The sequence below is a fragment of the Varroa destructor genome, unplaced genomic scaffold, assembly GCF_002443255.2.
Source record: "Varroa destructor unplaced genomic scaffold, Vdes_3.0 BEIS01000001.1, whole genome shotgun sequence".
In the NCBI taxonomy this organism is placed as follows: Eukaryota; Metazoa; Arthropoda; class Arachnida; order Mesostigmata; family Varroidae; genus Varroa; species Varroa destructor.
The window spans coordinates 24732886-24758203 of NW_019211454.1; the positions used below are offsets into that span (position 1 = coordinate 24732886).

The 25318-nt window shown below is 39.5% G+C and overlaps 1 protein-coding gene and 1 long non-coding RNA gene across 4 annotated transcripts in view; one reads left to right on the plus strand and one right to left on the minus strand.

The window, feature by feature from the left end:
- LOC111255434 (uncharacterized) overlaps nt 1-15632 on the plus strand; it is a 42979-nt gene extending 27347 nt beyond the window's left edge. Inside the window, exons 6-9 of one of the 2 annotated variants that reach the window (XR_015319636.1) lie at nt 10623-10931; nt 11490-14707; nt 15119-15270; nt 15535-15632. This is a non-coding gene — a long non-coding RNA (uncharacterized LOC111255434). Of the gene's footprint in view, nt 1-3015; nt 3698-10622; nt 10932-11489; nt 14708-15118; nt 15271-15534 lie in introns of those variants that run through there. The other variant, XR_015319639.1, reaches the window with a different exon arrangement.
- Nucleotides 15633-15903: 271 nt separating this feature from the next.
- Nucleotides 15904-25318, minus strand: LOC111251386 (uncharacterized). 2 transcript variants are annotated; one of them, XM_022807935.2, is made up of 4 exons: nt 24702-25318; nt 23382-23549; nt 17589-17707; nt 15904-16038 (listed from the first exon to the last, which is right to left on the minus strand). In XM_022807935.2, exons 1-4 carry the CDS (start codon nt 24751-24753, stop codon nt 16030-16032), a joined length of 348 nt encoding a protein of 115 aa, XP_022663670.1. In that variant the 5' UTR covers nt 24754-25318; the 3' UTR covers nt 15904-16029. The 2 variants fall into 2 exon arrangements, with proteins under 2 accessions (XP_022663670.1, XP_022663651.1); XM_022807916.2 differs by lacking the exon at nt 15904-16038 and adding an exon at nt 16643-16833.

The window sequence follows — 25318 nt, forward strand, 5'->3', positions numbered from 1 at the left end:
ATTGTATATAGGAACCTTAACTGGATATCGAGACATTTGTTATACTGTGATACGAAACGCAAATGCTTACGTATATCTGAACTGCGACTAGGTCACTCGTAGTTTTTTTTCAAAATGGCATACAGAAAAAAAGTAAAAGCAAAAAGCATACGATACGTTCCTAAAAAAATATTACGTTAAAAGAGCCCGCTTCCTTTTATACATGATTTCATTTCAAATGTATGTTGAGACCACATTAGACTAAAAAGTTCTTCACAAGTATCTTTATTATCTAGAAGACAGTGTTTGTGAAGAGCTGTAAAAGCTACCATTACAGAGAAGCTCTGACTAAAATTCAAATATATATCCGTTTATATTTTGTGAGAAGCTAATCTCGAACGTATCGGCTTCTACGATTATAAACCTTACCTTTTTACTAACTGATCTGTATTTTTTATGATTTTTTTATATTAATGTATAATAAATCATATTTTATGACATGTCGTATCTATCGAAAAATCGCAACATGATCTTATTAACGAACAAACGAATTCTGCATCGTCACTCCTAAGGTTTTGATGGAGCGTTTCGAAGTTTGAAAAAAGGTTCTTTCATAAAGGATTGCCCCTGAACTTCGCGCTATATAAATCCTATGAATACGAATCTCTGATTTGCATATCGGCGGCATTCCATTTGCTTGTGGCTCTTGAAAAATGAAACATCTTTGCCACCCACAGACTTCGGCTGTCTCTTTCTTGGCATTAGGGCCAGGGCTGTGTTTTTACAAAGAAACTGCTGTGAGTCCAAGGACAGCTCATATTACTGTCCTAATTCTGGAAATAATAACCTTTCTTTTTTAATCGAATGAAGAATACCCTTTAATTAAATTGAAACGTTCTCAGCGTTTAGAAAGAGTGCAACGAACACTTGCACGAACGCAAAATGCAGGCACTTCTGTTTTAAGGCCAACGACAGGCACATTCATTTATCAGTGTGTAACTTACCTGATAAGTTGATTTACCAACAGTAGGTATGACCTGTGAACAACACCTTAGTACTATATTATATAGTACAATGATTAGGACGCGATCCTTTTATAAGGTTTTCTATTAGAAGTGTTGCGACATAATTCAGTTCCGTTCTTCAGATTGTAATAGCCGTAGATAATAAATTTATACCGTATTTTTAATATATTTCCACTATTCCAATGGACAGATGTATGATAATCTCCACTTCCAATAATTCCAAAAAAGTTTCGAAGTCACGCAATATTAGCTAATATTGAGGTGGCAAAGAAGTATTGACACCTTTTAAAAAAAACTAGAACTAGTATTTTCTATATTTTTGAAACTATATAAAGTAAATATCTAAAGAAAACTAAAGAGGCGCCATTTTGGTCAGTGACCCTCTGCCATTTTCTTGATAACAACTTCTGCAATTTCTGAGCGACAAACTGTAACAAGTGATTTGTGCTGAAGCCAACATAAAACCATCGAGAGAGATAATGCAGAGCGCTACACGGCGGATACATTAAAATCTCCCGTTGAAGTCTTCTCCGGGTAGGTAAAGGCTTATGTGAAGTATCTGGCATTGGCATGGAAGACAACGATTTTTCTTGACTAATTTTGGTCTCCTAATGGCTTGTTGTAATCATGTTAGTTGTTGACAATCGAGGTCTGACCCAATCGTTTTGCTAGACACGATCAAGTCATAATGCAGAGATCCTTTCGAATTCCATCAGACACGCGGCGTCACCGTTGTTGCAGTGGCACTAGACTAGGTTCTACAGCAAATTATGAATTTTTTTTTATTTGCATATTATTGTTGCATGTGCCATATTATTCACAATCCATCATTAAGCAATGGCGTGATTTCATTATATCTCTACATGTAGAATTTCCTAGATGGAAATACGATCGAGTAAGTTCTTTCGCGTGTATTTCAAATAGCGTTTGTTTGCAGCCAGCCAGCTTCTTCAGGTCTGGTTTATTGGCGATGTCGTATCTCGTGACTGATCGTTGCGATGTTTCCATCAGTTTTTGTTTTCGTAATGGGTCGACCTCTACGAAGACCATCTTCCACGTCGACGTTTTGAGAACGAACAAGACAAAGCCATTTTTTAATTGTTTCCTTCGTTAGCGCATATCGGCAATATGAACGGCACAGTTTTTTTTGGTACGGGTCTAGTTAGAATTACAGGTTTTCTCTTTCGAGTCTGAGTAAAGGCATTCTGACGCTTTTAGCATATCTATACTGCCAGATCTCAGCTTTAAAATGACAATAGTGCCAGTATGATCTGTATCGTCCGAGGTATGTGCCTTTAAAGTAATTCAGCTAAAAAAAGCGGTCAGTACATTTCCGATAATTCAATAAAAAACGATCATCAGTACCTTGTAGTCAACACCCTATAATGAGACAAGGGCGCGTAATTACAAATAAAATATAGACGAAGGAATTCGTAAATTTTAAGAACGCAAAAACTGAAAGAGAGGAAATGAAAAAATCGACAAATCTGCGAGTGCGAGCACCCAGAAGCCGATAGAGTACCCCATTTATAGGAGCTACTCAGAGTGTCTGTCATATTATAACATATCAACGTATCGAATCCTGTTGAGTACCTGTAATTTGTTTATCGCTATTTTCGTTATACGTTGTGAGACAACGGAGCAGAGTTGGCGACATTTCTATATAATTTAATCATTGACAGCCATTGTAGTTTTCACGCAATATAGATATCAAAATTAGAGATACATATAAATGAGATCCGAGCGAGATATCGATTCATTAGGACAGATTTGCGACTGCGACTATGTGCGCCTTTTATTACAGCTTCATTTTCCTTCAAGCCTTTTCATTACCGATCGGCTAGCTTGCTTCGCGCTAACGATAGTACTGCTGAAGGCACTGTGACTATGAGCAACACGAAACCAGAATGCGCCCATTTTGAAATAGCGTGCCAAGAGTATTTATGATTAACATTTATATTACTTTAATTTGAAATTTTACTATTAAGTTCATTTTTGTTATCCTTTTCAGTTATCTCATTACCTACCTGTCATAGCTGATGTACAGAGGTAGCGGTCTGCGGAACAAACCTCACAAAACGTTTCGCCTTATCATGAACTATTAGAAAATCAGATATAGCGATTTCGAAACAAATCCATCTTGCCCTTGCTGTCTGATAGATAGCAATTTTTCAATTGAGTTTCCCGTTTGTATTCCATCCGAGAAAAACAATTGATAGCTTTTAGACAGACACGCTGTCATAGTCGTGTCAATATAGAAATTATGAAGACTGAATTGTACCAACATAGAAAAAAGTCCGCAGCTGCAACAGGCACATTCTGTATATATTAAACGATTTGTTCGAAAATGACGAGGAGATCGTAACTTCCCATTCAAGCGATAAGTGTTGGCACCGATGACTACTCATGAGCGCAGAAACCGAATCTTTACTGACTACATATTCGAAAACATTAATGTATACCCCAAAAATCCGTATATATCCATGTCATGATCGAAGATAGCGGACCATGCGGAAATTGATCAAAACTCGTAAAAGTTTTTGTTAAGGAAAATATCACGGATTTACATGTATGAAAATCTCTACAAGCTTCGAAAAGAAGGAGTACTCTCCGAAACGGCACTCGTGCATAGAACTTCAGCAACAGCCCTTACGACAGAAAGAGTAAAACAACACTGAGTTATCAAAATACAATATTCACTGTCCTTCATACGTAGAACAAATGTTTCCTCTGCGGAGGAGAGATAATAAATAGGTTCAGGCGTAAAGGTCTGCTTAAAAGTAGAATATATAAAACAATGTTATTTGGCAATCCTAATGTTTTATTATTAACAGTGATTTGTATATGTAAATATTTACATTTACTAGGCAGGCTATAAGTCTACGAAGACAGGAGAAGATAATATTGTCAGTACCAACAGAAGTATCTGTTTAGTTCGTACGTATAATCAAACAATGAATCTCTGTGCAAGCTCTATGAAATTATACAGAATTTCTAAATTGTCCTAAGCAGGCATTCTCGTTTCAAAGCGGTTCAGGCGACCTGGGCATGCTTGGTTAGGTGAACTATATATGCATCACATGAGCAATGATCCTGGCTGAAGGGAAAATCATAAATAATGACCCTAGTGTAAGAAATACTTTTTTCATGGTTGCCTAGCGCACCTGTAGCGTTCTCGACACGAAGCTGAGTTCTTTTATCAGAAAAAAGACAGCAATCCCGGCTGTGGGTATCGAGCTCTACATGCGTAATGATCCAGCTTATAATTGGGTCACTACGTATATCGTTGATTACGTATATCGAGACGCCAGCTAGCGGCTCGGCTAAATTTATTCACCAACGAAAGCAAAAGAACTCGTTGTGCGTTTTGCTCTCAGAAGCCGAGCGACGTGCACGCCACCTTCGCTGGTACCACGAATCGATCACTCTAGCTCCAAACGTACCAATAATTTACGACTAATCAAGCATAAGGTGATGAGCTGACCCGATAAGGTCGCATAGTTTCACGTGTGTCATTCAACGGCCAGCATTGGCAGAACGAGTACGCCAGTACGAGTCATAAGGAAGAGAACTTCGCAGGATAAATCTCTGGGGGACCGCATTGTACTGCTTCGTGTATGGGGGGTGTGCGCAAAAAAGATGAGTCGACCATCTATAAAGTGACTCAGCAAAAAACTCTTGACCTTCTTATTCGGACATATTGTTCAGGTACGGAGTGAGGAACCGCAACGTATGACGTCAATACACTGCCATCCCTATGTATACAAACAGGTCAACACTGTATGTGTTGACACAAACACAGCGGCACAAAGAAAGTCTAAAAAACAACCAAAAAAACTGAATGAACCAGCGGAGATTAATTCGAGACCGAGGAACGAGCACTGAAAAGCCGATGTGCGGGCTAAGTATTTTAGAGTCGTATAAGGGTGGAAGAAGTCGTGCATAACCTCTGAAGGAAGCACGAGCTTAAGCTGTAATGTGTGCGTGTGAACATCCAAAGCTTAAAATCCCTGTTTTGACATGGACATTTACAACGAGACGTTTACGAATTACGCAGATGAGGGTCCTTCTAAACTCGTAAAAGGTTTCTGTTTATTAAAAGGTTTCTAATTATTTGCAGGCAAAGAGAACAGGGCAGGGTATTAGCGTTTACAGTGACCTAAACGAAGCTCCATGGCGAGATAATAAATATTAACATGTATAGGACCCTGTTCCTCTTATTGGGTCCTACGACATAAGCCTACTGATAATATCGTAATGGTATATATTCACATAGTTAACAGACGTATGTTTACCAGCATATTACAGTGCGCGTAGACAGGGCTCGTTCGCGCTGTTTAACACACTGCCTTGGATTTACATATGTTTACTATACACTTGAATGACTTATTGACTAGTTAACTCTGTTCCCTGGTATCCTTCAGTAAAAGGCCGTTGTCTTGTTCAATCGCTAGCATACCTTCCATCAGCTCGTGACGCTCAGTCGTTAGTCGCACATAGTATCGTCGATCTGTCAACTTAGCGGACTATACTCGCTCTACCCTCTACCTGTAACGGCGCGGTGTGACGAACGTTGATATCAAACAATTTGCTCATCTCTACTCTAACGCAACCCTATTTCGTCCCTAGATCCGTATATCCTCTTGATTTATACGTAACCAAGCAAAACCAAAAACATATCCAAGAGGCACCACGGACAAGTTCGTTGTGTGACACATAAAATCCTATTACGCTGCAGAACCTTTATATTTAAAGGTTTAGCCTCAACGAAAAAGAGATGAACATATATGCCTTGCAGTGTTTTTACTGCCATATAAAGCGGTTTCATAGAAAAAAAATCAGGGAATAGCCATACGTAAATAAAGCTCCGAAAAAAAAAGATGCAAACTATGCTTTGTTTGTCCTTAAATCTTCTACTAAGGGTTAACGCGATAGTGACCCACAACGGAAAAGGGTCAAAAGTTACGTCCAATGGTGTTAGCGACTCGTCAGCTTTTTCTCGAATACATAAAAGGTCTGTTTGTATCTGGTAGTGCATGTCATATTTCTGGCCATATCATGGTAACATGTGTTTACCTCGCTTGTTTGTCAGTGCTAAACAATAGGCCAATTCAAATTTAAAATTATTCACGGACATACATAAAATATAGATATTATAGGAATTAATTGTCCAGAGTACACATCAGTCGTATTCGGAATCGCGCAATAAACTTCTTTCAGCTCATCTGCCTTCAAGTGAAGTTGGGGTCAGTTTCGACGTAGCACGTTTTCCTTTAAGAGCATAGATCTAAATACTGCTTAGCCTATACAACAGTATCAGCTACCTTTTCAGTGTAACTGCATGTAACATATCGTCTGTCAGCTAGCAATCTTTTTTGTAAACGTACTTAAACCTAAATATTATGGTAGGAAAATGATAAGAAGATTAGCGTGTTGTCCTCTTTGCCGACATACATCATTGGCCTGAATGAGAAACTGATAAATGGACGAGAAAGAATAGGCGTTATTTTAAGTACGAGCGCGAAACTTATTAAGTTACTCATGAAAAATGCCCCAACCGCTGCTAGTTACACAAGCGCATCGAATCAGGTTAAGTGGCAACTAAACGCTCTTTTCCATATGTTTGTCAAATATCATTTCTCGTTATTAGGATATAAGTGTGGTAGCAAATTGATCTAGACGCTCCGATCTTTTCGGCAGACCGTTGTCGGAAAAAATCTGTCTCCATAAAACTGGATTGATTGCATTTAATGATGATTCTAGGCATACAATGTGCTTAAGTTACCGATAACTTGTTTTGTTAAAATTTATGGCGTCTCCGTCGAATTTGCGCAGCTGATGATCGTTCCGAAAAGAGCGACGGTGCCAAGTCCACATGTAAGTAAAATATGTATTTGATAGCACCAGTGAGACATTGGCGTTGCTATGACCAGACTCCATAGCCCTCTGTGGCCATATTCACAATTAGTCACAGACCAAAAAGTCGATCTTTTGGTTGTTCAGCCAAAAAGATCCGCGGCCAACTGGGCCGCTTTAATTACTGGTAGGATTGCGGCAAGTGTCACGGACACTTGCATATTGATCAAGGCATAGTTCCTCGTTCTCCCCTGCCATGCTTCCACGCCATATTACCACAAATGAACAATGTTTGCAAAAGTCGACCGACTCGAAAATAATACCACAAAGATGCACAGCAAGAACTGCGATAGAGGTCATGCTGGCTGCATTATACCAACTTGATAAGCAGAGCGGTACGCGCACTAATGTTGTATCCACTTATACGGCAACATATGATAAACGTGTAGTTATGAGCCAGACAGAATATCCCGAGTTTCAAGACGCCATACATGAGCTGACGCGTCAGCCTCCCCAATCGATCGCAAAATTTAACCAAACATTTCCTATCGCAAATAACAGGCTCAACTTATGGAATAGTAATTCTACGCAAGGTAAGTCTTTTGCACCCTACAATGATTATCCATCGTGTAGAAAACTTTTAACTTGTAACGTACTTTGCATAAAGTCAATTTAAATCACTACGTTTGTTCTAGAGAATGCAAAACTTTCTTAACTAAACATGTCGAGCTACTCCTCACCAGTTGGAAGCAAAAGCAAACGTTCTACATCGGCTGCATCCGCTGTTGATAAAGCCAGGGGTTACTACTTTCGGCCACGAAGAATCGGAGACACGGGTCAGCTGACGGAGATGTTGACGTGACGAAGAAAAATGTGACTGCGAAGCGTGACAAAATGGCAGTCCACTATTGGAAGGTCCGCAAACAGAGCGAGTCAAAAAAAAGATAGAATAAACAACAAGGAAAAACGCTTTCCAGATTGCTCTAGATTTAGCTGCCACCTCAGCCGGAATTGTGTTCCCAGTTTCTCATTAGATTCTGAATGAAGACGATTCGAAAAGAAGCTGACCTGACGAAATCCTTTAAAAGCGCATAAATGAAGAAGCAATACGCTATTACTACCCTACTACCCCCCACCCCCAAGCCGCCATGTTTGTCGTCGTTTCTGTCGGTTCCTTACCGTCGGCGTCGTGATAGCCTAGTGGGTAACGCATTTGCTAGATGATAATAGGAACACGTTGTGGTTTAACTTAGAGTCTGGACATAGACAGGCAGATGGAATTCGTTTCGCGCTGGGAACGAGTGGTTTGATGCTGGTCCTCGGCAATTTCGGATACATAAAGATACTTTTCACATAGACTCGTCATGTTTTATGGTTTCAAAGATAAGTTATGTTAAAAACGAGCTATGTTATTTCACTGTTCACACTTCAAGGTTTGTATACAGCCACTAATCTCTCAAAAAAAATGATTATTCAAGTGCTGTAGTACTCGCGCTCCAATAAACATTGACGGTGGGCAATCTTCTGAAGACTGCACTTTTTCTGTGACACATCATGGATACAAATGGGTACTTGTATTCCGTGTCGAAGTTTTGCCTTTTGCGGTTGTTAAAACATAAACAAAACCAAAACAAATCACAATAGTTAGTGATCGAATATGAATTGCATTTGAAGCCCGCGTGCTCTATCCCACACTTTTTTTCTTGCCTCCCTGAAAAGAGGTGACTGGTGTGTGGCCTGGCATTACTGGGTCACGGAAGAACCAGCCTTCATGCCACTCTGAGCAGAGTTCCCTGCAACTTCTACCGAACAGCGTGAAATTTCGCAACTTTAGCTCAGCAAATATTACAATTATAATGCAAATATATAGATACTTTAAAAATAAACATTTGTCAAGTCAAGTTAAATGTTTCCACGATATTAAAAAGTTTTTTCTATTAAATCTGATTTAAACGAAATAGAGATCTTAACAGGCCGGCAGCCACTAGTACTTCGGTTACAGTCTTTCCCTAGTTAAAGTCGATTTCAATGTGATGGCTTTTTAACACGATAACAAGTACTAATAACAAAGCCTTGGCACATAAATGGTTCTTTTAATCCATTATAGAACGTTTTCATGCTAATTCACAACTTCCCATGCGTATCGATATACGATGTTCATTTTTTTTTATAGCGAAAGGGACTCTACCTTATCGTCGAGTACAGAACAGGTTCCTTTGACAGGACAAGTAGTAGCAGCCTGGACACTATCGGCTCGCGAGCAAATAAATTCCTATTTGATGTGATAAATATTGACATTGCATGTTATCCAAGCTCCTTCGGTACTTTCGAACTCAATGAAAAACCGCAGCAGGATTCCAGGTGGCCTTATCATACGACCCGTAATAGGTCAATGATGCCTGGTATAGCTTGCAAATAAGTTTCTCAGGCTTTCGTTTGTTGAAAATTGTCTCAGGTAAGTTTGTTATACCTATACGTTAACGTTAATTGCTCATTGAGCATTGTTATGCTATTTCTGGTCCAACGTATGACTTCAATTGTTCGTTATTTCTAATACCCATGTCGCCCCTGAAAAGCCTTATATCCAGCGGAAGAGCTTCGCAGTGATATTCTCTAAGCGTCTGTTAAATTTCATTTTCACAGTATTTACACTCTATGGATTCAATGCGGTCGTGTTGATTCTTAAAGTTGTAATCCGTCCACTACAGATGTATTACTAACGAAAGAAGACATCGTTAATGTTTAGGACGTCATGTGTGTTGAACATTCTTCACGAAGACATCAACGATGTGACAAAAACAGATCGAGCAAAAAGGATCCGCTAACCATTAAAGTGACACTGATTTCCAGCTAACTTAAACACTACGAAGTGAAAGGCCTTCGGGCCAGTCTGTAAACCGTTACTTACGGCCAAAATTTGAATCCCCCGCGGAATGACACTATCGCCAAAGGGTCCCTGTGCTGTTTGTCTATGATCTTTCAAAGCTAGTTTTCAAATCGTTTATCCATGGGGACAGAAAAGGACATGTTCACCGTATTTGTTCGTGCTTAATTTGGTGTAATTAATTTAGCGTTCTAATTTACAGTTTCCGTGGAATTAAGTATTTGTTAGGGTTTGTTTGAAAGAGGCCCGTAGAGCTTGCATTGGCTGTGTCAATAAATAGATAGATGGGCTAAAGTAGAATTTTTGTGATAAGCAAGCACACCCCTCAATTTGTCAAGGTATGGTTAGGTACAGTGAATTTGAGTAACGGTCCACTAGCGGCGATGTCTCTTAGGTTGCTTCCACTATTGCGTTAGGCTATCAGAAAGAAACGGGTGATCAATGCTCACCCTGTGGTTGAGGTCGATCGACCGTTGATATCACCTGCAGCCTGCCTGCCTGCCTGCCCCTCGCTAAGAAGGATCTCGAATCCGTCACATATTATTCGACTAGAACGTAAATATGGTCAAACAATTAATCCCTCCTCCAAATAAAATTTCGACTAATCATAGAAACCAATAATTTTAGCATTTAATTGAACGCTACGCAAGCAAAAATTTAAAACGATAAGAAAATATTTTTCCAACAAAAACTAACTTTTACTTCGCTATTCTGTGTGACCTTATGAAATATCCAAGAGAAATTGATATTAAGAGGTGAATATTGTATGTGTATCCCAACAGGAAGGTATAAAATACATAATTTCATGTAACCTGCTTAGGTTTTTTGCAGAAAGTAAGCCAACTAGTGTGTTTCACGAACAATTGCATCGTTTACAGACTCTCTTATTCAGTGAGTGGCTGGTACATCAACTGGATACTCCGACCCAGAGCCGCAAAACCAGCCCAAGGAAGCTGCTTATCATGAACACAAAGGTTGTCGACTACGTTATATTTCACAGACGGGATATCGGCTCCGTCGGCGATGCGAGGACTATCTATTAGGTGTGAGCCCATCATGAGCAAGCTACCTACATCCGTCTTGGTGTCGCTGTGCTATCCGTTGACGGGCTAATTATCCGGTCAGCCAATTATATTTCAATCGTGTATGCATGAAATTTCTTCTAAGTCTGCGACGTTGGGTATAAAGTGAGTTAATTATTATTTCGAGGGATAAAATCCCTAGTGAGGTATATATAATCTAGAAGGAAGAGCTTGATAATTGAGACCAGATTATTCAAAATATCTCATTATATATGTAAATATAACTATTATAAGCTACAGTAGTGCACTCGGAGATTTACATTGTAGATATAGTATATGCTCAGCCCTACACACTCATTCATGTGTATTTGCCCATATAAACAGGTAAAAGTAAGCAATAATTTTTATATAAAGGAACCAATATAATACTGAATTCGAAATCTAACTATTATACCAAATAGGGTTTATTGTGGAGAGCTATAATAGAAAATTCAATGGGCGCGTGTGTGACTTGACTGCATTAGCTAGCTTGAGTATCGTCGTCAGCATTTACGACGAATCGTGTAAGCAAATGTATAAAGTGAAGTAATTATGGAACAATTGAAAATTACATAAAGTCTACGAGAAGTCTGGGTCGTTTCTACATATGCACTAATGTCAGACGCCTATTTAAAAGTACACACGAAGCTGGTATGCGGTTATAAAGGCGGTTCTTCGTTTCAGGTTATGAGGCTGGGTCCTTTTCCGGAGTTCTCTTTGCACAAAACTGTTGTCCTCCCTACTGTTACTGCTAGCACCTACTATGAATGCATAGCGAATCTGCGTCGAGTTGACACGCCGTTGGCTTTTGTGTACTAAACAGTTTCCGTCCTCAGTCACCCCACGAAGTTACCCATTGTAAAATGTAGCTCTGGAGCCTTAATCTCTATTTGGTTTTTTTTGATAGACTGCAGGGCTTCCGATTGTCAGTAGGACACGTCACAGGAAAATAATGGAAAACGCTTCGGAAAATTTTAAGGGAAACACCTATGACTCAAAAGAAATAGCACAATTTATCATAGTATCGATACATTGATTATGTCAAAGATGTCACTTTATTCGACACAAGTAATATATAGGGCATCACATTTCGAGTAGACTGCGGTGAAGTTTACAGCTCATGCTAAACACAAACATGTCATTGATACTCTGCCTAAGATCAACGATATTGAGTAGAACATAATTTTTTGCTTTTGCAAAATGAAATATGTGTCAAATACTTCAGGGCTTCAATGTTCATAATGCCGTACAATCAACTCTATCAAAGACTTGCATAAATATGGAGACATACAAACCACATAGCCCTTTCAAAGATGGTGGTATCAATAAGCAACCCCGCGGCAATAACGCTTAAGCATTTTTCCTATCGGCGGCATATTCAAATAGTTTTGGTTTACTGGACAGGTTTATTGGTAATAAAATATCGTAGGAAAAAAATTAGCTTGTCGAAGGCCCGCATAGAAAATTCGTGCTTTGTTTTGGATACTGGAAAGACGCCAGAGCTAGATCATCTAGATTGCAAGAGCTTCCTCCATCTTTGGAGGAATGTGTCATATTCGAATAACTCAATCGAATTATGCTTCTACATAACAAACTGGAAACGAAGCATGTCTATTCTTCTCAACCGGCGTTCCGAATCTTCAACCGCGTCTTAGCTCCATCTGGCGCTTTGAAGATAGGATCCGTTCCGTATATGATAGGCATTTGATGAGCGGGTCAACAGTCTGTATCGCTGAGTCGTAACTGCATTGTATGTATTTGGGCTAAACTATATTGTCTCCGTGATAGGTTAATGGGTAACGACATATTTGATTGCTTGTCTCAGGGACATCTATTTCGTGCTAAGGGCCAGCCTGTCTGTCTGTCAGATGGAACACCTAATGGCGATACCAGACACAAATTTCGTAATACAAAAGCTATTTCAATTTAAAAAATGAGATATGCAATCGGGCTGTTTTCCGTCGCGTCCAAAAAGGTTCAAGTGTGTCCATGGGCCAAACTGTGTACACCTATTCAGCCGTCTCGTTGATCAGGATTTTCATACTCTTATCCAGTAGTATCCTAGCAGTTCCAGTTACTTCAGCTTTAAAAATACCCACATTCATATATATACAATGTGTGTCAGTTACTGGATCTTTTAACATCAGCTGTCCCGAAAAAGTAAAATAAAAATTTAGACTCTTAAGAGCAACAAAAGATGCGTACAACAATGATAACTGTGAGTGTGTTCTTCTATCTTTAGCTTAATTATCAGCTGTATAAAAAGCGTAAAATTTTTACAATTAGTTATCAATTGCATGAATCGGGAACGCATAGGAAGTCTAACCTTCTGTGTACATGCAGCGTGCATATATACGTTGTTTCGAGTTTTACGTGCGGTATCGCCGTTGGGCATTTTATCAGAAGGCTGATTGTCCGGGTTCAAACCTAGGCCACAACGTGTCTCAGGATTAGCAGGCGAACACGTCACCCACTAAGCTATCACAGAAACTTTGTCCTTGTACCTACTCTTAGTGGACGACAAAGTCTGTTTACTAGACCACACTCTCCTTACGAAAGATTTAGGGTGGTAAAAATCTGGCGAGATGTGCAATAGAGAAGGAAGCTATTTCTATTCACAACATCAGTCGCTACCTGACGCATTCTACTTGCTAGCCTCTGTTGTCAACGTTCTCTTTGAACGGCGTTATATATGCGAAATACAATGTCTGTAATTATTTATTCTGTGAAATGCAGTTTTTATTTATTACAATACTTAAGATCTGCACTCTGCAAAAACTGAAGTGTAATGTCTTCATATTTCTACAGAATGACTGAACTGAGGGTTTATCAAAAAGGCTTTTCAACGAAGAAAACATGTATCTAAATATATGTACAACTTGGCGTAGGCAGGAAATAATACATATGTTGGGCGTACAAATATTTGAGATTACAGCTGACGCTTTTCGTCACACAGGATCATTGAGAAAACGGCGACGTCCTTCGTATTTCCTGAATAACTTATTAAGAATGACATATCTTACTTATTTCTGCTACCTCGCTACGTTGCTTGACGTTATAAATGCGTCTCACATCTGATCTTTATCGCTTCGCATACCTTCCAAATAAAGAGTCGTCGTAGAGTAAATAGTGTTGGAGAGCCCCTATGATGGACTGACCCACAGGTTCCCACCAGATTCAACAAACAGTACAGTCTTTAGTGAGAACGTCTTCATTGTTTTTATAAGGGAGAGCTACTATCTCAATGCCCATCAATGCAACGTTGTTTTTTCTTTATTAATGTTCCGTAAAATGTAAGTCGGACAGCGCTTCTTCAGAAATAGGTATTTATATATACGTGCCGGCAGATGAGTAAGCAGAACGTAAGGGACATCACTTAAGGAGCGGATGTCTTAATTACAACGGAGACTTCGAAAGGCAAAAGGCGAGACATAAACCAAGCTATAGTCACCGAACATTACTGCTGGAACGAATGGGCCTGCGACAGTGTCATGCCGAGCTAGAGAGCTGGTAGGGTGAAGGCAGCAAAAAGGTCCCACCGGTAGGCGTCAAGGGTGGAAACGAGAAGGTACTAACGAAAGAGGCCACTCTATCTGTCGAGATGATCATAGAGAATCAGGATGATAATCGGGAAGGCCATCAGGGGCAGAGAAAGGAAGAAAACGGGTTGTCGCCTGGGAAAAAGCTGAACCCACGTGGTCTCAGTGTTCGGGAAACGAACGAGACCACTCATCCGCTAAATTGGATTTCTCCTGGCAACTGAAAAAAAACAGAAGAGAGTAGTCTACAAACGCAACAATTCCAAAAAGCATGGTCGGAAAGGTTTGAGGTAGAACGATTGATGGTGAAACCTTGAAGCCAAATTGTACTGAAGTGGATATCCCGTAGAAAATTAGTTTGAGGTAGGTGCGGTTCAAAAAGCGAACTACAAATATCTCAAGACCTCAATACATAAGGTTAGGTTTTTGAATTGAACAAGGGTCAATTAAACAGTGCAGTTGATGAGGTAAAACCAACATTAACATGATAAAAAAATGTTTTTTTTATTAAATATAAAAGATTTAACTGTTGATCGTCACTGTACGATAGAGGCTATCTCAAAATTGTTCTCTCCATTACCGTGCACCGGATAACGACGTTCCTGCTTCGAATGTGTTTTCCTTGTTAAACGGAACACTTTATGTTCGTTCGTGCATACGAGTTATCGACATTTATTCTTATAATCGTAGTTTGTGATGGCCGAATAGCTCGCTTTGTCGAAGCATAACCCAAATAACAGCTGCGTTTTTACATTCGTGTGTTCCACATTGTAGCTTCAGAAAATGGCCAACGCTTTAATGATCTCCAACGAGCCATGAATCATCCCCCTGCACTTCTCATCCATTTCATTGAATCGGCTGACTTCGAAAAATGCTAAAACCTGCCACATTCCGGGGATCCAACCGCCTCCGCTTTTTCCGTTCGGGTATGTAAAACAGAAGATTTACCCAAACAAACTAACGGTAGACTAGAAACTAAAAATTAATATTTATACGGTCATCAAGTCGATCGAAGATGGCGTACTACTCTAAAATTCGAGATTTTATACACGCGCCTGCTTTTATAAAAGTTTGGGAGACCATTAGGCCGACGTTGTGTTTAACGTACAAATCAGAACAGCATAAAACTGTAATAAACCCAAACCGAATTTAATATGTTCTCTTTTTCTTTCATGTTTAAACGAAATCAGGTCCTCAAAGGATATTGGAGCTCTTTACGTACTTCAGCGAATATGGAGATACGTATACCGTTGCTACATACGTACAGATGCATTATTAAACAAATCTACATCGTTCTCAGTATGGACAAACAAAGTATAAGCGTAAAAGCAATCCTTCGTAAATATATGACTCGATTCTAATACCTTTTCTCAGCCATCGCTAGTCCAGATAACCGTGAATAAAGACGATAATTCTAGACCCATTACGTGAAAGTGACTGGGACCGCCATAACTGCCCACCAACAGCAAAAACTCCATCTCTAATTGCAGCTATGCGTCCCGTCCCGTCTTCGAGCGTAATACATACAACTGGGTTAGGCAAACTGCTCCGTTCGTACTTTTATAGCTCTACGAGTATGAAACAGTAAAATCGCGTAGTTGGAGCGTAAAATTGTATTGCCTTCTGCAATTTCAGGGATAGTGCGCTCTATTTTTTTCTGCCATGCCAAACAGTTCCCCTAACTGTCACGGTACCTGGAAAATACGAATTACGTAAATTGATTTGAAATTCTGCATAAAACAATGCACAAGAAACTGCATATCGGGAAAATTAGTCATTGGATAAGTATTACTGACATTTGGTCCTATATTTAGGCCAGCTAGGTTCAATGGTAATCTTTAAGACTTTAACTACACGTTTCAAATGCAGATCTCGGAATGCTGATCTCAAATGCTGATCTAAAGGATTCAGCAGTTGCTGCACTTAGCAGTATCCTATCAAACCACCTAGAAACAGAAGATACTGAACATTCTTACTGAGTTTAGAGCATAGCTTCGCATGGCTGCTTTTGGATATTGAACAGAGTGAGACAAATTATGTACATGCGTTTTGTGCGTCCAACGGCCCACCACCAGCTTTGCAATGAATAACTGGTAATCTTTCCTTTTGCGGAACCGAACTTTAGTCGTTTAATACTTGCTTCATTTTACTAAAGTTCTACATTATTAAAATTAACTAGCTATTAACAACCGCAGATCTTAAATTTGCTTGCCTTTACATGTTCTCCCACAGGCCAATACCCTGCATTACTATTTCCGTGTAGTTACAGTTCTTTCAATGATTCTGCAAAGCGAGCCGCCATGTCAGGTTTTTTCACGAGGTACCGACTCATGTCTTGTGGACGCAGCAGCCATTGTTGACGGTTCGAGAACTAACGCACACATTGCTAATGGCGCTACTGAAGCTTAGTTAAAAACACACACGCAGAAACGAGCTTCAAAGTACACAACTCTAGAGCTTGGTACGATCGATTTCCTTTCCTGTACGAGCTGCAGTCGGTAAAATTCTAAATGAGTTCCGCGCACGGTTCCTGTCTACCAAAGCCTGACTTCTTACATTGTTAGCAAATTTTTAATACCGGCCTCGAAAATCTCTGCTCGATCACCAAATAGGACTCTGCGCGTCTTGACAGCGGTTATACATTTTTAGCGGAGCAATTAACAACAATTGACGGCATCAACGCACGTCTTTATATGCGAGATTCACTTTATACGTCCTTGGAATATTCAAAAGTGCGCCACCGAGGGGACAGGCGTGAAAATCCTAACTAATATATATAATATCTATTTAAGAAAATAATAGCAAAGTCGAAGACAAATGCTTTTAGCTGACGCTGCTTTCTTCTGTCGCTTTTCGGATTTTCAAGATAGAGACAGCTTATGGACGACCCGTCCGATACTTTTCCCATTGCTACGGCCTATTGGACTGTAGCGCCACATTTGTCTAAAGTCTTTCGCAAGCCTCACCATAAACCACACAAAATTTCTTGGGGTTAAACGTTGGCTAAATCCAAATTTTGTCGTAGCTTTCTTTGCTAAAATGTACTTAGCTAGCTAATCAGTTCTTCATGTTGATCATAACAGATTGACGGGGCCACGCGACTATATTCTATATATATATATATATAACGTATAGTTCATGGGACCTCATGCATGAATTCTAATTTTGTTGGGCAGTGCTAAATGACTTTTCGAAATTATCCAATCGCTCATGGGTGATTCGAATCGGGGCGGTATGTTCGCACCTTTTTATGACTATCAGCCAGCAGTCGACTTTCGTGTCCTGGTTCGGTCTGTTTAATGCATTGAAAATACGACTTGCCTACGAAGTTTTTGACGTCTGTGATCGGTGTAGATGACATCACTGAAAGCATTCAGCGTTTAAAAATTAGATAAAATCAGATTTAAGATCGACGGACGTAGACGTTCGAAACTAGTCCGCCCACGTAGTCTGCTGAAGATGTTATTAGATTCACCTTGATATTTATGTTTATAGTATTTTAAATTGCTGCAACATTCATTCCGGAAGCGTTATTAAACACTCTACGGGGTGACTGAAAAGTAAAAATTCCACTGTCGCAAGGTTCTACGCTGTTACTAATGTCTCCCAGGAAGTTTCAACCTTTGTACATTATTTAGGGGTTTGAAATTCTGTCACCCACATAACCACTCAGAAGACGTGTACACTCGATAAACGGTGATGTTCTAATTTCTACTATTATTAATCAAGTTGCCAAGTTCGAAACGAGTGACAGGCCGTTTGGCAGAACATGTTTCATTTACCAATGCTATGTCTGACTGGACGGTGATACACTTTTCCGCTTCCGCACAAAAGTTATTTATGAGAAGTTGAATTCAAGAGTGTGAGCATATCTTGATTAATAAGGTTTGTCTCACTCCGCAAGTTTGACCAACCTTTGAGTGCAACTTCAATAACTATTACAGATATATTGTTACCAGCCGCTGGTCATGCCACCGCACCACTTTTCCTTCAATAAAGTGTCGTTTCATTGAACTTACTTAGCTGTTAAACTTTTACACGTTTCTTCAGTATCCTAGCACTTGAGAATAGCCTTGCTACCTCCAATAAGGCTGGTCGATGTCGTCAGGTAGCGGCCACCTGAGCAAATAAATCATTCATTTTCGACGACCTATAGCAATCACAGTTTAATTATCGCAACCGCTTAACTTAAGTATCGTTCTGTTTTTGGGTAGATAATGCTGGCGGTACCTCTTTAAGACGACTGGGGCTTGCTTTTCGCACAGACATATAAGACGAACTCCAGGAGCTTTTTCGGCAGACGTGCAACTACTTTTGTCAGCACAAGCAGATATGCGAGGGTAGCTTTCTGTAATAATCTGTCTGGAAGATTGCTTTCATCTTATTTTCTTCCATTTTCATGGTCTTTATGAGTGCTGCAGTTCTAGTTCCAGCGTGTTCCCTAGGCGAATTTATTCGAATCCCTACTGAATTTGGAGGTAGAATGAATTTGTATTTATGCTTACTTTAGGAATGTTTTTGTCGCACGAAAAATTCACAATTATCGCTAAATAGAGACGTTTTTTTTTCCATAAACGTCACGCTTGTTTAACTCAATAGTTATAGAATTATTATCTAAAAACAAGGCCGATAACATGAATTTTCTTTTATAAATGATAGGAATCGAAAATAGATTATTGTCCCGTATCGGCAATGACCGAATTAAAAGAGTAATCTCGCTTGGCCTTTAATTTCGAATGTGGTAACGAACCCATAATGAACCTATGCTCACTGTAAGCAAGTGCCTCATAACATCTCTATAACAAAGCGCCTGTCTCATAGAGAAAAAATCTTCCAACTAACAAAACTAATGAATGAGCAATATTGATTTTGATTTTAGAAGGTTCACATTCTGTAGCGCTTTATACTCTACGAGTTTTTAATTGTATTAGGTAGGGATTTCCCGTTTCTAATTAATATCAGTACCCAATCCAACTTCCTGACATGTCTCAAGTATAATTTATATATAGCGTATTTACTGAATAACTTATCGGTTCCTTTATATTCTTCACTCAATATTCGTATGCTGTTTTTCGGTTACGTAATGCTTTCAATTTACGTATCAGGCAGAATTAACACTATATCTAGAAGATTTTCGAAAGCCATGGCTAAAACTGGACGTATTCTGCTCGGATCGTACATTATTTCACCTATTTTTAGTACGAACGCTAAAACCAAAGCAAAAAACAGTCTACCTTCATTGGGATGCGTTCATATCCGCTAAAAAGCACATTCAGGTGATTCGTCTAAGTATAGTGATTTCTCACGTTCGTACAGCGATAATAAACGCCATGGCGAACGGAAAATAAATAATGATTTACCATCTTATCCGGCAACAATATCCAGTGCTAAAATCCAAAAGATGCTAGAGCAAGAAAGTTAAGCTTCCTATTTAACTTATGTAGGACGAATGGTCATGGACCCAGTTCTAGTTTAAGGTCCCAAAGAGCTGCTCTAAAACGGCTGTACAAAAGCGATCTTCTCGATTATATAATATACTTCTAAAAGATAACAAACAAAAAACATTGGTAAGCTACATTGGACACTTAGGCAATACAAATAAATGATGAGCTTTGCACTACCAGTAAGCAAAATCTGGTTTCATATCTGATTTGATTCTGAAATCGCAGAATCGGCAAGAAAAACTGAGGTTAACCGTCGTTCAGTTGACAGCAAGGACCATGACGAACCGAATTGTTTAAGATTTTTAAGGCGACAAAGAGTTGAGCGTTTGAGATACTTAACTCGGTTTTCGCTCACTTACGTGTCACTAAGCCTGTTGTCTCATTGGCGTAGGTTTCGCGTCAAAGAGTAGGACCACTTCTTTTTTGGACCAACAAGAGGTCATCAAATCCATCTTCTTCCAAGTCCATCTTCTATTGTACCCTGTTTACACCGTTCTGCTCTCTGATCACTACAGAAGACGATACAGAAAGACTCATGGAAACCACCAGATGTCATCAGTGTCAAATGAAGTGCAACGACTTAGCTCGCCTCAGGAAGTGCGTTTAACGCTTCGATAACATATGGTAGCATCGAACTTCGTTTACCCTATAGTCAGATACCTTCCTTGATTGGGTTGGTTAATAACATACGGGGTGGACTGTGGCATCTGGAAGATGCTGAATGTTAAACATTTTTTGCACGAAGCTAGAGATTCTCAGCACCAACTCCCTCGCTAAAGGGCATTTATAGACATGTAATAGTTTTCACTACGCATTTTTAACTGGAGTTCAATGTGCCTCTGGCAACACGCTAAAGGTGGGTATGAAACAGATCGGCTTTTATTAAAGTACCTAAACCCAGATTGAGGCATTCGAGCTTGGTATTGTACAAGAAGTGAATTTGAAGGCACATTATAAGTTTAAATGTCACTCAGAAAATAGCCACGTGCTGACTTCTACCACGAGATACAAATGGTTTGTTTTTACATATAGGGTTATGCACTTTGCTTTTGGTGATCGCCAGCTTTGATTCAGTTATGTGTGATCACGATTTTTCAAGCATCCGTAAAAATTTGGTAACTTTTATGCTTGGCAAACTAAGGGTACGTAGACCAGGTGTTACGAGGGTGATTTTTAAGTGTCTGAATGCACGGGAAACGCTTTTAAGTCAATTAGGACCCTTATTAAGCCTACAGAAAAAAAAATTCCAATTCGTTGTGAATTCGTAGAGCTCGATCAGCGATCGAACGTACGTTTGCTCCAAGATAGCCGTAATTATAAAACATAGGTGAAGAAACCTCACTTATATCAGGTCTAACCTGTTATGTTTTGAGTTTTACGTCGGGCATCACCGTTTGACGTCCCAACAATAGCTGGCTTCCTGCACGAAACCAAGTGCGCCTACGCCCGAACTCGAATCTATATTCGTGTTTTTGACTTAACTGAGTGTATGTATAGTACTGTTTTCAAAGATGCGCCTAATGAAATTGTATTCGTTTTGCAAACATTGGTTTCCTTCTATTAGTTAGGTAAAAGGGTGCTTCCGACAGCAAGTATGGGATAACAAAGGCAATGTGACTATTCAGCAAATTATGACTTAATTTTTTATGGTTTTGTCTATATACCTCGTTGATAGGTATCAGAGACGCCTCTCTATGAAGAAGACGTCTCTGTGTTCTGGAAAAATTACAGCTGGTTAGAACTTTATGGATGAACATGGTTTAGAGACTAGCAGGCGAATATGTTATCTACTAAGCTATCACGGGAACATAGAGGTCTAGCGCGAGCTACCGGTTGGTAAAATGACGTTTCATTGATTTCTATTAACACTGAAAGAAGTACCAGCAAAGCATGTCATAATGTAGAAAACAAATGTTTTCCCATCACTCGTCGTAACGGTGAATTCCTACCTAATTTTCTAGATCTACGGATGTCACGAATTTTCCAAGCAGAAATTTATTTTATGGAAATAGTTTTTTCCTTTTAGCTCACTATGTCATTTTAGCCTAATCGAGATATTTATTCATGTGACATTAGATAAACGACGCCTTTGAAAGAGGTACCTTTGTACCCACTATCTTATTGAACCATTTGATAACGTTAACCAATACCCGCGCGTATCCGTATAGTATTTACACAACTGACGGCTGCTCCCTGTTTTCTATGTCGTAGCGTGGCGATAACGGCCGTCGTTGGGCCGTTGGGATTTTACAGGAGAAGCACAAACCACTGTGAACAGTCAGAATTCCTCCATGGCGGCCACCTAATACTATCCGATGGATTCAAGCATTTGTCCGACGACAGCGCCGGGCACTTTGCGTTAAAGAAGTCTTCGATAAAACAGTACAATGGACAGAAAACGACCTGAGACGCAATAAGTTAGATAGGTAAGATTGTAAGCATCGCTTTTGCTACCCTTGCCGTCCACAGATGCAGTACAGCAGGCTGTTGCAGGCCGTCAAATCAAGCCGAATATCCGTGAAAATGAATGGAATTATCGAGGGCAATAATTCTAGATAGGTCTGCCGAAATTCGATTGAGTTGAAACGATACTGTTTTCGTGCGTTTATATAAGGCATCGTTGTCTTTTGTTCGGCCTTTGTCGCCCCAGTTTCTTTCTCAATGAAGTACGTCGTTTAGTTTTTTTACGTTTTGAATTATTTGGATATGTAGCTCGAATTTAGTTCAAAGGTAAATAGAAGGGCCGTCTTCCAAAGCGCAGATACTATCGAGGCCACGGATTTTTAGTAGGGAGAGGTGAGTATTAAACATTTTCATTCAAGAATGTATATTTTTCGATCATTTGTTCTGTGTGCTAAACCTTTTTGAATTAAGGTGTTTTTATGAAGCAGCTCCTGTGTAAACAAACACATGTTTTGCGGCAAAAGGAACTTCTATTTCTAGATCTATCTTAGAGTAAGCCTATTTTCTGGAATTGGACGAGTGCTCTCAGAATCATCTGGAGATATCATACTCTTGATGCGCCGTTAAGCAGCACTAGAAACCATTAGACGCCGACAAAAAGAAGTCCGTTCGTGTGCTAACATCAATCAAGGAAGCATATCTGCGCTTTTTCCACCCTACTATGAATAGGTTTCCTTAATAAGCATACGTAGCGGTAGACGCAGATCGATCTGTTCATTCAGCTCTTTGTAATTTCAAATATCAGACATGTACTTCGGTGGATTCGTAAAAGGGTACTACTTGTTAGTACATTCAAAGGTGAACGCTCTTGGCTACTTAGTAATATATATACCTTATACATCACGATATCCACTCCTTCGAGGTTCACATGAATAAAATCTATCGTCCTGCCTTTTTGAATCATGGGAAGACTTTCACTATTAAATAGACATAAAGATCTAATCCTATTAGTATTGCTAGATGATTTCAATTATTTTTTTAGAAGTCATGTTACATAATTATAGCTCAAATACTGGAAATGCGTAAAAATAGGTTTTCTGTGAATTTACTCCAGGCCGGTCGGAAATGCGGATCGTGTAATTCCATTTACGATTTGCGGCACTTATGCCTTATGAATAGGAAAAAATTACCTGAAGTATGCGATCGCATAGATGATACATGGGTCAATCCCTTCCACTCGTCGGAAACGAAGGTGAGAGAGTCGTGTTGTCCTTGAGAGAGACATCGAGTTTGATGGTAATATCGGATAAATTCGAGCCCAAGCTGATGGTAGTACTTCCGGTGGACATCAGGGACACCTGTTAGTATAATATAGTTGAAACAACGCATGCCTTCCTTTTTGGGCTTTTCAAGAGACCCATGAACGGTTAGCACGGTAATCGAAAGCGTACAGTTTGGCCACTTGACGACAACGTCCGACCTTATCCCCAGGCCTTAATTATCTCCTAGACTGAATGAGAGAACGTCGAACGTTGGCTCCGACCCACTCACTCTCCCGATCTAAGCCAATGTCATTATGGGGCTTCTCATACTTTAAAAAGCGCAACTGGTAGGCAAGCATATGCCACTGTCGTTTACTCCAAGAAGCCATAGATCACAAAATTACGCCCGGAAATGCGGATAGTAGGTACATATTATTACAGAAACTGCCAGCGTGCTGGGACAAGTGTATAAAAAAGAACCAAAAATAAGATACCTCTAATGCAAATCAAAAAACCTAACTGTTGAAGTTAATAGTAAAAAAATCAACTTCAATATTTTCGTTGAACTTGTTTGTAACAGCCTACTTAATATATATACATTAAAACAGGCTAACTTGGTCGTATATCTCGACTCGCCGCGGGGTATATAGTTGTAGTTGTACATTTTATCAACTATTTGCAGCTTTCCCATAATTGTCCTTATAGTTCTTGGCTGGTTGAAGGTGAGTGTTTCAAATTAGAGAAACTTGGGTGTTTGCTACAAACTATAAAGACGCTTGCTAGTGATCAGTAGCCGAGCTATGGACGCGCACAGAGCGAAACATTTTATCAGGACAGGTGACTAAGGAAGCCCAGTTACGTATTTTCGAAACTCTGTATAACCTGAGTCCCATAGTGGGTCACCCGCGCGGCTTGATGCGATCCGACAGATATTTGGTTACTTTAGTTAGTACTTAAACTGTACAAAATACAGTGCATTCTGCAAGACCTGCAATCGAGTATTATTACTAAGCAAATTCATCAGGAGGAGGGCTGAAAAAGATTTTTATTTCCAAACCTTTATACGCTAGCTTTTTCTAAATGAAGAAATACTCATCTTATAGCTTCGTTGGTTGCAGTGTGTTTAGAAGTTCAAAAGAAGATTTCTTCATAAGCTAGTAACAGTGTCTCGCGGCAGATTATATGGACATATAAAAAAAAAAAAAGGTTATTTGTCAATGACATCATACAGCCTCTGTGTTAACATACCCTTTAAAAATGCTTTCAGCGGCGCAAAGAGCTTGTTAGCAGGCACAGTCATGAAAGAAGCAGCCTTTAATCTTTCTGCTATTTCAATGTAAGTTCCTATAGTGTTGAATCCCCAGCTTTGCCAGACACGTTAACGTCGTAATTAATTATCTAAAAAGGCTATTTTGACTTGTAGGCTGTCCGAATAGTTTTATTTGGTAAATCAATTTTGTGAAGAACATACTTTCTTATTCACCTTAACATTTCACAGATTTTCTAAACAAATTAAATTCGATGACAACAATATTCCATTTCCAGAGAATAGTCTTGGCGCTTATGTCGAGCAGTTACTTTTTACGAAAAATTTGATATTTCCAGATGGAAGCCTAACTGCGGGCTCTAGGTAAACTGTCAAAGACAATTTTTCTCTTAAGTAGTGTTTATACAATCACATACTTCTGGATAGGTTGTTATTGGCCTTTCTGTAATGTAACGAAGTGGGGGCACCGTCTCAATTTGTCTTCGACATACTTTTTTTTTGTAACATAGATTGGCTCACACGGTATCACTATAACAGCGGCTTATAGCTGCCATTGTATCAATTTCGTTGTCCTAACAAGAGCAGACGTTTCTCTTAG

What these genes read in the sequence shown, in the direction of transcription:
- LOC111251386 (XM_022807916.2), bottom strand. Translation starts at nt 24,753, where the DNA reads ATGACTGTGCCTGCTAACAAGCTCTTTGCGCCGCTGAAAGCATTTTTA. An exon ending in GCTGAAAGCATTTTTAAAGG is followed by an intron (nt 23,550 to 24,701) that starts GTATGTTAACAC and finishes TTATACTAACAG; the next exon opens with GTGTCCCTGATGTCCACCGG. An exon ending in TGGCTGATAGTCATAAAAAG is followed by an intron (nt 16,834 to 17,588) that starts GTGCGAACATAC and finishes TACCGACTGCAG; the next exon opens with CTCGTACAGGAAAGGAAATC.